Source organism: Podarcis muralis, chromosome 15 (genome assembly GCF_964188315.1).
Source record: "Podarcis muralis chromosome 15, rPodMur119.hap1.1, whole genome shotgun sequence".
NCBI classification, from domain to species: Eukaryota; Metazoa; Chordata; class Lepidosauria; order Squamata; family Lacertidae; genus Podarcis; species Podarcis muralis.
Genome location: NC_135669.1, coordinates 43,062,079 through 43,077,939, shown reverse-complemented (window position 1 = coordinate 43,077,939; position 15,861 = coordinate 43,062,079). Strand labels below are relative to the sequence as shown.

The following is a 15,861-nucleotide window of genomic DNA, read 5'->3' as shown; positions in this document are numbered from 1 at the left end:
AGCTTACAGGAAGTTTTGGTGCCAGGCACACAAATTAAGTCCTGGGAGTGGAGTGGAAGGTTTTTTGTTATTTATTCTTTCCTGGGTTGGGAATGTGCCCTTTTTGTGTACAGCAGCTGAAAGCTCTTTTGACTTGTGTGTGCGCTTTCCTCTCCTCTGTGTTTGTGATGTGTGAGTCCAGCCCTGCCAGGCCCAGGCTGGCAGCCCATGGGGCGTTCAGGCTCGTTGCGTTGTGCTATTGGCTGGGGGAAAGGGCTTGGATCCGTGGGGCGCCTGCGGCACTGAGTGGGAGGGTGGAAGGGGGCAAAACAGAGAGGGAGTCGAGCCCCAGCAGGCCCCACGTTGGAGCCGCCTGAGGACGGCGAGATCTTAAGTGGTTTTCCCTCCGAATGTAGACAAGTGACAACAAAGCTCTCCAACTGCTGGAAAGCAACAAGAAAAAAAGGTGGTTTGTTCGTCAGGCTCTTTCGCATTTATATCCTTCCCTTCTTCCAAGGAACTCAGGGGGAACTAGTGGGGTTGATTCCCCTGCCCCCGTTCCCATTACTTATCCCAACAACCTTGCGAGGTAGACCCACTGGGCATGTCGCCCGCCTGGAACATTGAAGAGCCTCTGCCGATCAGTGTAGACCAGCAGTTCTCAACCTGTGGGTCCCCAGATGTTGTTGAACTACAACGCCCATCATCCCTAGCTTGCAAGGCCAGAGCTCAGGGATGATGGGAGTTGTAGTCCAAAAACATCTGGGGACCCACAGGTTGAGAACTGCTGGTGTAGAGCATGGGCAGGCAAACTAAGGCCTGGAGGCCGGATCTGGCCCAATCGCCTTCTAAATCCGGACCACTGATGGTCTGTTAATCAGCGTGTTTTTACATGAGTAGAATGTGTCCTTTTATTTAAAATGCATCTCTGGGTTATTTGTGAGGCATAGGAATTTTTTCATTCTCTCCCCCCCCCCCCCCAAATATAGTCCGGCCCCCTACAAGGTCTGAGGGACAGTGGACTGGCCCCCTGCCGAAAAAGTTTGCTGATCCCTGGTGTAGACAGCACTGTGGCAGATGGTTTCACGGTCCGATGTGGAGGCTTCCCCTGTTTAAATCAGCTGTTGATTCAGAACCATGAGGACCGGAGTCTTGTTTCATTTTTAGGGGCAGAGCTGCAGCTAGTGGCAAAGCACCTGCCTTGCAAGCAGAAGACCCTGGGTTCAGTCCCCAGCTTCTCCAGGTAGGCCTGGGAATGTCCCCCACCTGAATGCCCCCTGGAGAGCTGCTGCCGGTCAGTGCCGACAACCCTGAGCCTAGGTGGAGCACTGGCTTTTGACTCCCCATAGGGCCACTTCTGGCTCTCCTATGACTTGCCCTCATCTGTAACTGCTTTGTTTTCCCAAGCAACACCACCCAGCGATAACCGCTTGTTTGGTGGATTCGTGAAAGCAGCCTCTGTAGTAATACGTCAGCTGGAGGGTTTACAGTGCAAATGAACCGCAATTAATGCAAAGCGAACCAAAACGAGCGTCTCTGCAAGGAGGCATTTGAAATGAGCTGTTCTGCCACCGGCATTTTAACCTGAGAGTGTCAGAGAAACCCGGCCGCTGGATCAGGCCAGAAGGGGGTCCCAGGCGGTCCAGCCTCCTGCATCTGCACTGATGCCGCAAAGGGAAGCCCCCCCAGCGAGACCCGAATATGGCAGCAGCGACTCTCCTTGCCTCTGACTTCCAGTGAGTGGTATTCAGAGGCATCCTGCTTTTTAAAAAGGATATTTTAAAAGACTGTGAAAACAGAGAATGTTTTGGCTGGTTAGGTCAATGATCCCCCAAAGTGGACATTACCACCCCTTAGGGGGCAGTGGATTTATTGTGGGGCAGGCGGCTCCGGAGGTGTAAAAGAAGGACTATAACTGAACCAAGGCCATCAATTTCAGTGAATAAATTAAACTAAGTAGTTATTTGGAATCTGCAGAAATGTGCCATTAATGTTTACCGTTGTGAATTTTATCATATTATTTGGATCGTGCAAGCCACAATTCTAGGAATCCCAGGTTTAGAGGCTCCATATGCACTCAAGCGGTATATTGGTTAGTCTCAATAGCCTTTGGGGGCAAAGTCGGGGTAGACTTGGGAGTCGCGGGTGGGCGGCGCGCCAAATGTCACCCCCTCAGCGAAGACACCCGGGGTGTATGCCCCCACTGCACCCCCCTTCCTCTGCCCCTGTGTCCTGGAGAGGTAGAGCCAAGAGAGTCCCCATTTCAAATTTCACCTCTGCCACAGGCTCCCTTGGGTGGCCTTAAAACAGCTCCTTACCAAATTGGGGGGTGACCACACTGACCTGCTCTTATGGGAGAATGATTGCGGAAAACATCTTTGAAATCTTTAGAAGGAAAACCCGCTAGGTAATGGAATAATGCAGAGGTTTTCAACCTCTTTGAGTCCACAGCACCCTTGACCAACTATATACCTACGGGACCGCCTCTCCTGGTATGCCCCGCGGAGGACCTTAAGGTCCACAAATGACAACACCTTGAAGGTCCCAAGTCGCAAGGTGGTTAGATTGGTCTCAACTAGGGCCAGGGCCTTTTCAGCACTGGCCCCAACATGGTGGAACGCTCTGTCACAAGAGACTAGGGCCTTGACATCTTTCCACAGGGCCTGCAAGACGGAGCTGTTCCGCCTGACCTTTGGTTTGGACTCGGTCTGACCCTTATGTTGTCCCTCCCTCCATGGTCTTGACCTATCGGCTACTTTAAAATGAGCATTTTAAATTGCATTTTAACCTGTATTTTAAATTGGGTCCCCCCCCCCCCATTATGTTTTTACTGTGATTTTATTGGTGTTAGCTGCCCTGAGCCCGGCTCTGGCCAGCGAGGGAGGGGTATAAATATTTATTATTATTATTATTATTATTATTATTATATTGTTCTGCAGCACCCCTGCGAGGCACAGGAGCCCAGATACGTCACCCTTTGCCTGCCAAGCCGGCCACCTCCAACCCCTTTCCGAACACCATCCCTGGTAGAGCCTCCTCTCTCCCCTCCTTGGGAGTCCTCCGGGCAGCCGCCGCCGCTGCCCCTGGTCTTTGAGCTGCCCCAAAGAGAGGTGCCCCTTCACACTGCCCCACAGGGGCATGGGACTTGTCTGTCCGTTCCCAGCAGCAAGGGCTGGTGGACTGGCTAGCTGGGCTCCCTCGTCTGCTTGCTTGCTTACTCTCAGGCTGCCTCAGCTCCTGGCCAGCCCCAGAGACACTATTCGCTGTGCAAGCCTTTGGGAGGCAGAGACACGAGGGGGCATTTGAGGAGGGAGGGGAGGGAAGAGGGACAGAGGCCAGTGTTGCCTTCAGCACCCATAGCCGTCATTCACGGCACCCCAGCGGCCCCTGGTTGAAAACCACTGAGTACCAAATTTGCACCTCTGATTGCCACCATCCACCTGGCATTCCTTTCACAGGTTAGGGCAGGGGTCAGCAAACTTTTTCAGCAGGGGGCCGGTTCACTGTCCCTCAGAACTTGGGGGCAGACAGCGGACTATATATTGGGGGGGGGGGGAATATGAAGGAATTCCTCTGCCCCACAAATAACCCAGAGATGCATTTTAAAGAAAAGGACCCATTCTCCTCATGTAAAAACACACTGATTCCCAGACCGTCCGCAGGCCAGATTTAGAAGGCGATTGGGCTGGATCTGGCCCCTCGGGCCTTAGTTTGTCTACCCATGGGTTAGGGGATGTTAATTGACTGATCTTGTCGATTCTGCTTAGGTGGTTTTTAAAAATCTGGTCCAGTTGTCTTCCATTATTGTTATTTAATTTGTTTCAGGATAAATTGTTTGGCTGGTGCTGTTTTTTTTAATCATGGTATAAACTGCTTCAAGCTCTGTGTATTTACTGTTGAAGACCGTGTGTGTGTGTGTGTGTGTGTGTGTGTGTGTGTTGGACTTATTGGATTCTAAAACTCTAATAAATAAATAAACAGCATTTCCCAGATCGTGTTGTGGACCGCAAAGTAAATGTGCAATTCAGTCATTCGGGGGGATTCAGGTTTACGTTGTCTTGAGGAAATGTCTCTGTGAGAGGCAAATTTCATTTCCTTTTAAAAATAGTATCTTGTCATTCGTCCATGGGGGGTGTTGAAAGCGGCCTGTGTGAATTGGGGCCCTTGGCGATCAACCCTCTGGGTTGTCTTCTTTTTTTGCTCTACAAGATATGGCAACATCTGTGGTCCCCCAGACATTGCGGGACTACAACTCCCATCATCCCCTGGTCTTTGGCTATGGTGGTTGCTGGGAGTTGGTGTATATCAATGTCTGGAGGACCACAATCCCCCCCCCCATCCTCAATTTAGACCCATGGAATGCAAATCTTAGCCTCTGGATAAATGCAACATTCCCCATCTTAGCCAGGGTGATGGGAACTTAGGAAGCCACCTTGCACTTAGTCAGAACATTGGTCTGTCCAGCTCAGTACTGGCCACACTAACTGGCAGCAGCTCTCTAAGGTTTCAGATGGGTGGGTGGGCGACTTTCCTTCTACCTGGAGTTGCCAGTGGGGATTGAACTTGGAACGTTCTGCATGCAAGGCAGGCGCTCTGTCACTGAGCCACTGGACTTCGTGTGTCATTGCTTGGTCCTTGGTGTCCTGTGTTCAAATCCTGCCTTGGTCACACAACTTGGGCAACCAGGGCCAGGTTGCTGCCTTTAAGACCAGCCTACCTGGCAGGGGGGGTTGTGGAGTTGCAAGGGAATATAATTTTTAAAAAAACAATTGCACTCTCCAACTTGGGAGTGTGAGAAAATTCAGTCTCCGCATGCTCAGAGACACTTGCAATCATCACCATCATCTTTGGAGCTGAGTCTTGGTTCCGCTCGCCTTTTAACATGTGGCATCTTATTTCTTCTAGGGTGGACAAGATGCTGGGAAGGGGGTGGACATGCGGAGGCTGGTCCTAAAGGATTTCCTGGCCAGTGAGGAGATGTACATCAACCAGCTGGAAGCCCTATTACTGGTGAGTACGCCCCAGCCACTCTGGGCGGCTTCCAACAAAATATTAAAATACAGTAATGTTTCAAACATTAAAAGCTTCCCTAAACAGGGCTGCCTTCAGATGTCTTCTAAAAGTCTGGTAGTTGTTGTTCTCTTTGACATCTGGTGGGAGGGAGTTCCACAGGGCGGGCGCCACCACCGAGAAGGCCCTCTGCCTGGTTCCCTGTAACTTGGCTTCTCGCAGTGAGGGAACCACCAGAAGGCCCTCGGCGCTGGACTGCTGGTGAAGAGGAGGCCAATAGCTGGGAGGAACAACCCAACTCTCCCCTGGCTAGTTGGGCGAAGTGGAGTTGGGAATCAGAGAGGAGACGAGGATAGATCCTTCCCGGCCAGTGGAAAACACCAAAAGAGGCTGGCTGCTGACAGCCTAGGTAAAGAGGAATGTTTTCCCCCTGGTGCCTAAAGGCATGTAATGATGGTGCCAGGTGAGCCTCTCTGGGGAGAGCATTGTGCAGTTGGGGAGCCACCACAGAAAAGGCCCCGTTCTTGTGTTGCCACCCTCCGTACCTCTCAAGGATGGACGTAGAGAAGGGCTTCAGGTGACAAGCACAGAGTCTAGGCCAGTTCTTATGGGAATAGGTGGTCCTCAATAGCTGTGTTATAGTTAAACAACAAACCAGCACGTCCTGAGCGCCCCCGCAGCCCTCTCCCCTCCCTTTAGCCCTTTCAGGCAGGGTGGTCATCGCTCAAGGGGATGGATGGAGGTTGTAGGCCAGCAATAATTGGAAGCCCAAAGTTTCCCTTCCCTGCTAGAAAAGGAAAGAGCCCGCTCCAAGATGGCCGCGTCATGCAGCTGTGAGTTCCGCATGTTTCTGGCTGGAGCAGACGTCCCGAGACAGCGGCCACGTCTTCCGCAGCCTCCTTTTGGTGGCCTCATCTCGAAAGTGTCCCTCGGAGGCCTATTTATAGCTTCCAGCTTCCTCCTGAGAGCCCGGCGGCCGAGTCACAGCAGCCCTGCCTTGCGCAACACCCGCGTGGGCCCACGAGGAGCTTCCCCTTCCATATTCTGGCGCAATGGGGAAGCTCGCGAAGTACTTCTCTTGGCATTTCAAAGGGCCGCTGTGCTCTGTGGGGAGCTGGTTTGTTTTTTAAAACGCCTGCGGAGGTGTTCAGGAAAGTCTGATAATATATTTTTATTTATTTTAACTTTTTTAAATTAATCACATTTGTACCCCATCTTTTCCTCCAGAGAGCTCAAGGCAGCGTACAGATGGTGCGTGTGTTTTTTTTTATCGTCTGTGGAACCGCTCATGGTTAACTCATGGTTTGTTAAACAAACCATGGTGTAAGCAAGCCACGGTTTAGTGCTACGTGTGGTGTTCGGAAGACGTACCGTATTTTTCGCTCTATAGGGTGCACTGGACCATAGGGCGCACCTAGTTTTTTGGGGGGGAAATAAAGAATTTTTTTTTTTTATTGCGGATAGCTGCCCGAAGCCCGGGGTGCGCAGCGCTGTGCTCCCCGGGCTGCAGGCTGCAATCCGCAAGCCTTCGGAGCCCGGCAGGAACTCCCGCTGCGCTCCAAAGGCTTGCGGATAGCTTCCTGAAGCCTGGAGAGCGAGAGGGGTTGGTGCGCACCGACCCCTCTCGCTCTCCAGGCTTCAGCGAAAGCCTGCATTCGCTCCATAGGACGCACAAACATTTCCCCTTCATTTTTGGAGGGGGAAAAGTGCATCCTATAGAGCGAAAAATGCGGTACTGCCTCTGAACATGGAGGCAGAGCATAGGTTCGAAGCACCATGACTTGTTTTCTTTGCAAGGCTGGTTCACAAGAATGTGGGAGGGTCCCAGTGTTTAATTTTCTTTCTCTGATGCTTCCTCTTCCTCTGTGTCCGGCTCACTCCAGCCCATGAAGCCCTTGAAAGCAACAGCCACCACCTCCCAGCCTGTCCTCACGATCCAGCAGATCGAGACCATCTTCTACAAGATCCAGGACATCTACGAGATCCACAAGGAGTTCTACGACAGCCTTTGGCCCCAGGTCCAGAACTGGGACAGCAGTGTGGTGCTTGGCCACCTTTTTCAGAAGCTGGTGAGTTATGCTTTGGCTTTCTCTGGTCCTTGGCTTCCTGTGTGTCCACCCCCAGTCTTTTAGTTCTGTTGTGGAGGTGTCCTCAGTAGTTTTGGTCCGGATAAAACACGTAAACTGTGGCTAGCACCAAACACATGAATCATGGCTAGCACCAGACACGTAAACCATGGCCGGCACCAAACTCATAAACCCTGGCTAGATCAATAATAATAATACAAGGTGTGACTGGAAAATTCAGTGAATGGTCACAGAAATTGGACAGCGATAAATATTCGAACATGCATACCTTACAGGCCTTCAAAGTAGGCCCCCTCTGATACAATGCACCGTTGACAACGTTCGTAGAACTGTTGGGAACTTCTGGGAAGTCCTATTTTCGTGCTGCTTTCAGTTCCCTCGTCACAGCAGCTTGGAGGTGTGAAATGTTGGAAAATCTGTGCTCTTTCAGTGCAGATTTCAGTTTTGGAAGAAGAAACAAATCTGCCGGGGGGCGGGGGACAGATCTGGAGAATATGGAGGGTGGGACAACTCAGTAACCCCAGTAATGATTTCACGCGGAATACGCAATTCTTCTGCCATCAGACGGACAAACGCCGATCCCGCATCAATAACTCACAAACTGTGTTGACATTTGCCGCTGTTCTGCCTGTTGACGGTCTGCCAGACTGAGGGCCGTCTTCGATGGTTTGCCGCCCTTCACAGAAACGCTTAAACCACTCATACACTGTCTTTCAAGTTACAGTTTCATCTCTGTACACAATTGTGAGCATTTCGTGGGTTTCCAATGCCGATTCTATGTTTGAATATTTCTCGCTGTCCGATTTCTGTGACCATTCACCAAAGTTTCCGGTCACACCTTGTAGTAATAATAATAATAATAATAATAATAATAATAATAATAATTATTATTATTATTATTTAAATGCCACCCAATAAAAAATAGTAAAAACACAATACAGCATCGAACACTAAAATAATAAAGCATGGCTAGCACCAAATGCTTAAGCCACAAAAACCACACTTTGCAAATCCAGTTCAAACCCTGGTTTCGCATCTGGTACATAATAACCTCAGCTGTGGAGACCTAAAGGTTGGGGAAGGCTGGTTTGTTTACTACAGTCAAGAACAATTCATCATGGTTCAGAAAAGCGGGGGCAATACGTGGTTAAGCTTTAGCTTTGCGTGTGGCTCGTGTTTTACATTCTGGCCTATTTCCGAAAGGAATGGCTACGGTGTTTGAGGCTTCCTTGCTTGGAAAGAAGGTGACTAAGATCCGAGGTGGGACACAACTGAAGTTTACAAAGTCAAAGGGAGAGGCCCAGCAGGGACACCCAATAAAACGCTGATGAGCAGGAGGTTTGGGACAGTCGGAAAGGACTTCTTCACCCAATGCAGAAGTTACTATGGCTGTAATGGAGCAATGCGCCTCTTGGGTGCCTTGCGCTAAAGGGGTGGGAGAGGGCTGCTGCTTCTGCACACTCCTTCTGGGTTTCTCCTTGGGCCATCGCGGGGGGAATAGGATGATGGGCTAAATAATAATAATAATAATAATAATAATAATAATAATAATAATAATAATAATAATAATTTATTATTTATACCCCGCCCATCTGGCTGAGTTTCCCCAGCCACTCTGGGTGGCTCCCAATCAAGTATTAAAAACAATAGTGTTAAATATTAAAAACTTCCCTGAACAGGGCTGCCTTCAGATGTCTTTTAAAGATAAGATAGCTACTTATTTCCTTCACATCTGAAGGGAGGGCGTTCCACAGGGCGGGCGCCACTACCGAGAAGGCCCTCTGTCTGGTTCCCTGTAACTTGGCTTCTCGCAGCAAGGCAACCTCCAGAAGGCCCTTGGCGCTGGACGTCAGTGTCTGGGCAGAACGATGGAGGTGGAGACGCTCCTTCAGGTATACAGGACCGAGGCCGTTTAGGGCTTTAAAGGTCAGCACCAACACTTTGAATTGTGCTCGGAAACGTACTGGGAGCCAATGTAGATCTCTCAGAACCGGAAGATGGAACGGAAGTAGCCAACATGATGCTCCCCAGATGTGGTTTGGCCAGCCACTTCTCTTCACACCCAGTTAGCATAGCTTTTGGCCAGCAGTGATGAGATGGAAGCTTTTGGCCTCAACCAGGATGGCTCTCCTGAGGTTCTCTTCGCCCACGGATCAGCCAGAGCGGGGTTGCTTGTGGAAATTTGGTCCGTGGACCCCTTGCTTCCGTGGAGGCGAGGCCAGCGAGAGGTTTGTCTTTGTGAAGCCAGAAGCAGCCCTCCTTGCAGACAGGAGCTCTATTAACTACTTGAAATGAGGTCAGACAGTTTTCCAGGGTGGAAACCTTGCCCTGAGCGCTGCCTGTTCTCTCCAAAGAGTTTTAAATACATTATCATAGTTTTGGAGAAACTGTGTGGGTGGTGTGGAGCGGGGGGGGGGGGGCAAACAAGTTCGCCCAGTTCTTGAGTCGAGAACAAGCACATGGAGCTTCATGTATTGGGGGAAGGCGCCATCGTGGGAGGGGATTGCTGCAGATTTGGGATATATACAAAATATTTTTTAAAATCAGCTACCTCTTAGGCATCCCCAGTGGTACCTTTGGGGGGTCCTGTCTGAATTCAGAAACGAGGATGCTGTTAATCTGAGATGGGAAGGAGCATCTTCCTTTGTTTTTAATTCCTGGAATTAGATGGGGCAGGTGTGCAAATGTGTGGGTTTTTGTCTTGTTTTGTTCCAAGTGGAGAAAGCATCACACACACAAAAGGGTGTTCCTTTGCTTCTGATTGTGTTTAAAAGTGGGTTGCATCCAATTCTATTCCTACTCAGAGAAGGCCAATTTGCAGTTAATGGACATGATTAGAATCATGGAATTGTAGAGTTGGAAGGGAACCTTAAAGGACTCGCCTGTATGGCTGTCCCATACGGGGATTGAACCTGCAACCTTGGCGTTATCAGCACCACGCTGTATCCAAGTGAGCTATCCAGGCATCTGAAAGATTCCACTTCTACATTGGCAGTGGAAATCAGGCTTTGGTCTACCAGAAGCCTCAGGTGCCTTAAAGCACTAACTTCGGGCCTTCAAAGCACCCAATCTCCCGATGTCATTGTGGCATCAGGTCATTGACATGTTTCAGATTTGGCCTGCAAGGCTAGGTCCTCATAAGGATCTGGCCTGTGGAACCAAATGTTCTGCCCCTCCCACTGCCCCCGTTGCTGTATAATATAATGACTATTTTAAAAACAACCAAACCTATACTAAATGGAAATCCTCCCTGCCAAAGCAGCACTTAGAAAATTAAGGTTGTGCTGCTGCAGATGATTTGTCCTTGCCTAAAGGTGGATGCAAATGTTTCTTTGTTACTTAACAAAAATTGGATTTCTTTTCCCATCTTGGGTTTTAGGAAAATTGCTGCGCAAGCTGTAATTATACTATTTTTATTTTTGTTTGGGGAGGGTGCATTCAAAGATCTCACCTGTTTGTGGAGTGATCCTCAGCTATTTCGGGAAAGGGAGGTATAAGTATATGAGGCCTTGATTATCTCAAGTCCTGTGATGAACCCCTTTAATTTCCCATGTGGGGAAAATGGGGCCTGCGGGGATTATGGATCAGAAAGTGTGGGTGCCACGGTTTAAGAAGGCTGTGACCTATGGCCTCAGGGAATGAACTTAATGGTTTTCTAATGTTTCCCTCCCTATGCACACATATCACTGCTTGCCCCCACAAATAGGCTAGCCAGCTGGGGGTGTACAAGGCCTTCGTGGACAACTACAAAATTGCGCTGGAGACGGCAGAAAAATGCAGCCAGAGCAACAACCAATTTCAGAAAATCTCAGAGGTGAGGATTCAAAATATTGTCGTTTATTTGCTTGTCTTTTCTTCATGTGGGTCAAAAGTGGCATAGACGGAGTTAATCCTGTGAGTGGGTTGGTATGTGTGTTTTACTGTATCCTTACAACAACCCTGTGAGGTTGGTCAGGATGGACACCCACCCACCCACCCACCTACACACACACACACACACACACACACACACACACACACCCTAGTTTGCCTAATGAGATTTTTTATAGAGTAATATAGCCTCCCCTTCCTGCTCCAGAAAGAGACAAGTCTTTGCCCTGAGGAGTCTACAAAGTAGGGCAGCTTACAAATCCCTTTGCTATACAAAGGATTTGCTGATCTCTTCCTAATTACTGTGCAGTAAACAGAATTGTGTATTTTGAAAAATGCAGTGCAAGCCTCCCTGCCTACTGTTTGATCCCATTTCTACTTTCTCTTGCTGGGGTTGGAGGGGAAAGGAGGGCTCCAAAATTTCGTCCCTGCCCGAGACATCTTTCTCCACTTTATACCATGTCTTTGCTGGCATAATTTATTCTAACCCCAAAAATGCCCCAGGCATTGTGAAGAATTTCCTTCCCAAGCAGAGACAAGGGTCTCTGTTGATGTTTAGGGGGCCAAAATTGTGACATGATTGACAAACGGAACCTCCTTGAGCAGTCATAGTCTTACCACCACTCCCACTTCCAAGAGTTTGCTTGTGAAACTGGTATAGCTCAGTTGGTGGAGCAGCTGGGGTTGTGGGTTTGAGCCCCATGTGGGGCAGAAGATTCCTGCTTCGCAGGGGGTTGAACTAGATGACCCTCCTTCCAACTCTACAATTCTTTGATTTCTGTGATTTGTGGGTGGCAGCGGCTGGGCTGAAAAGGGGACTATTTCTTCTGATCTGACGCTCGTGATGTTGGGCAGCGTGAGTGAGGAGGCCAGCCAAGAAATGTATTTTTCTAGGAACCTTTTTGTCCATATCTGGTCATTTTAAAAGCTACTCAAATGGTTCTTTTTGTGTGTAGAAATTGCTGTGTGGAGTACATCTAAAACAGGTGTCTTCTGAGTTTAAAAGAGGCAGGGGGTCTCTGGAAGTCAATGGAGTCAATTCTTTGTTCTCTCTCTGCACTCTATTAATGACCCCACCACCACCACTGAAATTACTTTCTCTTGGGCTCAACAAACTTCAGAAATTGTGCCCCTCTTTTAAATCAACCCTTTCTCTCCAAATCCTTTGGCTTATAGCCAATCTTGGTCTTACTCAGAGATATGTGACTTAACGTAACTCCCCTAATTCCAGTTCTTCTCTGCATAGGGTCTCTGCATAGAATTTAGTTGGATATAACTCAGGGGAGTAGAACAGTGTGCCTGTGTATGACCTCAGCTTGCTGGCCAGGGTCCTCTCTGCATATCCTCAGAGGCACTCTCGTTCTCTGTTTTAAAAAAGATGATAATTTTTGGCATACAAAGGGTGCAATCCTTGGGAATTTAGAAGAGGAAAAGAGACCAGATTTTAGAAACCTTGGGTGATGGGGGCTGTCTCCGGTACAAAACCTACTCACTGAAATTAATGGACATGGCTAATGTAGGCTCATTAATCCCAGTGGGTCTACTCTGCAACCCCGAGGATGCAACACTCACAGGGGACCAAGTCCCATTGAACTCCATGAGATTTACTCCTGGGTAAGATGTTTGCAGAATGGCCCGTTCCCTAAAGGTGGCCTCTAACGGTTCTTTCCCCTCTCGGCAGGAGCTGAAAGTCAAGGGCCCAAAGGATTCAAAAGAGAGCCACACCTCCGTTACCATGGAAGGTATCAATTTTATTGCATGCATATATTTTTGTAGGTGTGTGTGAGCGAGCGTTTAAATTATGTGGCATGCTCTTTTGTCTTACTCTCCAAAAAACCCACCCCACCATCTCCTGAGCCCATCAAAGGATAGATAATATCCGATGCTGTGTGTGCAGATTGGAGATACGGATCCCTTTGTGCTCTTATGGGGAGAGGCGGGAGGCAAGGGGGCTGAGAGGAGGGGTCTGCACCTTTTTACAATGCTGGCAGCGTCTTACAGCCCCTCACGCCCCCTTCCCTCCTCCTCCTCCTCCTCCCTCCCCTACAACTACCGGCTGGCTTTGGAGCTCTTTTCACCGACAGCCAGCGGACTGCCACCGATGGAGCCGGGTGCTAGCCATGCCGCAAGGAGGGTGCCATGGAGATTCTGCTCATCATCCGCTTTTGCTGTAACTGCACCTACGGTGGGGGTCTCCTTTCCATCCATCTCCATCCCCCTCCCCCATTTTTTAAAAAGAGCAGGTGGTGTGCAGGGCAGGGACGGTGTCGCTCGCTCGGGTCTGGGGTCCTCTCTCGGGGTGGCTTGTAAGGATTCTCTCTCTCGCTGCTCTCTTTGTCTCCACAAATGCCTCTCCGGCAACCAAGCCTTTGTCCTCACCGGTCCGGGTGCTGGGGAAGTGTGGAGGGGTCTTAGCGTGACTCAGAAACCTTCCCCCACTTTTCCAGATTTCTCTTTTTTCTGCTCCGCTTGGGAGTGCCAACTTGGTGATTTCTTTGTTCCTAAGCGATCCGAGGGCTGGGCTATTCTCTGTCGCTAGGTGTTCCCCCCCATTTAGTGGGAACCAAGGGACCGACACCCAAGGAAATATTGGGTCCCTATGGCAGGTGGGGTTTTTTTGGGGGGGGGGCTCCCACTGCTACTCTGTCACTATTTGCCCCCAGTCTCTGCCTGGTCCCGTTAGGGCGCAACTTCAATTGACGTGCGTCTTTGTGACCTCTGAATGCAGAATTCTCCCTGGAACCTGTAACAAAAGGTGGCTGGGGGTGGAAACACACCTGTCCCATTTTCTCCATCCCTCCCACCCACTGACTCCCCCAAACCACCTCACATTTGCTTCATCTTTGCCCCATTCACTCGCCGCCCAAGGGAAGTGGGGTATTCACCTCCCGCAATTCCCCCCTAAATGTTTGCTCCCCCTCCCTTCCAGGCCTTGTAACCATGGTGATGAGCAGGGGGGCTGTGTTGGCAACCACTATTTTTCATCATGGCCATCTTTATTGGGGTGCTGGACCCCAATTTTTGGGCATTTCCTAGGACTCTTTTCAACATTGGTTTTTACTTCTTGCTTTTCAGGGGTGTTATCCAAAGTGACTGATTTGGGGGTGTCAAATTGTCAATTTCCTTTTAACCACCACGGGGGGTGTGGGGGGTGGAGGAGGAACGGCGTTTTACCTGCCCCTTGTTACTAAAGGCGATATAAATTCTGTCACCGCTCCTGTACGCAAATGTGTCCCATTGAAATGGGGATTTGTTGCACCCGTTCCCTTTGGGGTGGGGAGCTTCCTGAAGAGATGCCCCCGTTGGGTTGGCATGGGCACGGGTGGTTGGGTTGTGGGGATTGGGCACTCTGCTTTGTGAGGGGGCGAGGATGAATTTCCCTATTTGCGTCCGTTTCAGAACGAGACCCTGCCTGTTCCCTTCAGCTTGGGGAAGTGGCTTTGAGCGGGGAAAGGGGGAAATCCACGATGTGCGTCTGGGCTGGACTGGAGCCAAGCGCACAAACATTTCAGGGAGATGAATGCTCAGCCTCCACCTGCCTTAATTCTTGACTTGGGCAGCAGGTTTTGCTGCACCGCTAGAGGGCAGCAAATTGTCAGTTTTATAGCTTAATGGCAGGACTGGGTTTGGGGTTTGTGTGTGTGTATTTTTTAATTGCTATGAGTTCCGCATGTGCCATTTTGTCCCGGACACCCAAATTCTGTGGGCCATCCTCAAGGAGGCGTCCCAGAGAGACACAAGAGTTTTGGGATTCGGCCGGGAAAGCTCTCTTTAAGCTGTGTCCTTGGCACTTGTCTTTTTTTAAAAAAGAAAGGATGATGTAATGTGGAATTCAAGGAGGTGAAATGAAACAACAGTTTTCCAAGCACTTAGCCACTGTGTGAGCGTGCAAAACCGCTTGATCTGTGTCATTCTTCCAAAATGTTTTTTTAAAACCACGCTTCCGTAACCCAAGTAGAAGTCTGAGGAAACTCCCTGTGCCTGTACAGTATTTATTTCAGAATCTGACGTTAGTTTCAAATGCTTGGGCACACCCACCCAGATAGTATTAAAGATCATAATTTCCCCTCTTCTTGCTCACACTTGCAGTGAGAAGGGGTGTGTGATACAGAGCAAGAGATGAAGCCTCAGGAGCTCTGCAAAAATGCAGAATATTTTTTTTTTGGTGGGAGACAGCTGGTGTGGTCTGGTGTACAACCTTTGTTTTTGAGGTTCTGCCTGTTTTTCTTTCTTTTCATCTCTATTTTGACACTGTTTATTTTATTTCTTACTTAAATTTGTATACAGCCCTTCATCCGAAGATCTCGGGGCGGTTCACAGCACCAACCCCCACTTCCCTTCCTTTTGTTATATAATGGGAAAACTCATTATTCCACCCATTTCCCATTGGGAAAAGGAAAAGATAGAAACTTTGGGGCCACCCTCTGTTAGGCTCTGTTGACTGGGCTGGGTTTCAGAGACTGCCAATAGGTTTTTTGGGTGGTTAGTCAATAGATGTGGGCCTAGAGCAGAGTGGGAAACATCTGTGGGGCTCCAACTCCCATCATCCCTGGCCAGGGCTGATGTAAGTTGGAAGGCCGCATGTCCCCTAACCCTGTGCCCCATCTCTGTGGCACTGACATGCATTCCCCTTTTGCCTCTGTTTAAACCAGAGGTGTGGTTGGGCGGCCATGTTTGCTCTGGGTCTGCCCCCTTCCCTAGCTGGGTAACAGCTAACTGTTACTCAGAGTAGACCCGTTGAAATGAATGGGGCTTTGCTAGTCATGTCCATTCGTTTCAATGGGCCTGCTCTGAGGGCAATGGACGTTGGCTACAGCCCCACATCCCAACGTGGTAGGGTGGCCATGTTTGTTCAGAGCCTGCCCTCTTCACATATGAAGCGGAAGGGACCTAATTTGCACAGGAAATAGGAGCA

General features: G+C 49.5%; 1 protein-coding gene across 4 annotated transcripts in view; it reads left to right on the top strand.

Moving 5' to 3' along the window:
- The window catches only part of ABR (ABR activator of RhoGEF and GTPase), a 118,015-nt gene that overhangs the window by 55,016 nt on the left and 47,138 nt on the right, over window positions 1-15,861 (top strand). For 3 of the 4 annotated variants that reach the window (XM_028707587.2, XM_028707588.2, XM_028707589.2), the window contains 4 exons: window positions 4,885-4,989; window positions 6,873-7,058; window positions 10,783-10,890; window positions 12,628-12,688. In XM_028707587.2, the coding sequence (XP_028563420.2) occupies window positions 4,885-4,989; window positions 6,873-7,058; window positions 10,783-10,890; window positions 12,628-12,688 (460 nt within the window). Of the gene's footprint in view, window positions 1-4,884; window positions 4,990-6,872; window positions 7,059-10,782; window positions 10,891-12,627; window positions 12,689-13,003; window positions 13,132-15,861 lie in introns of those variants that run through there. The other variant, XM_028707590.2, reaches the window with a different exon arrangement.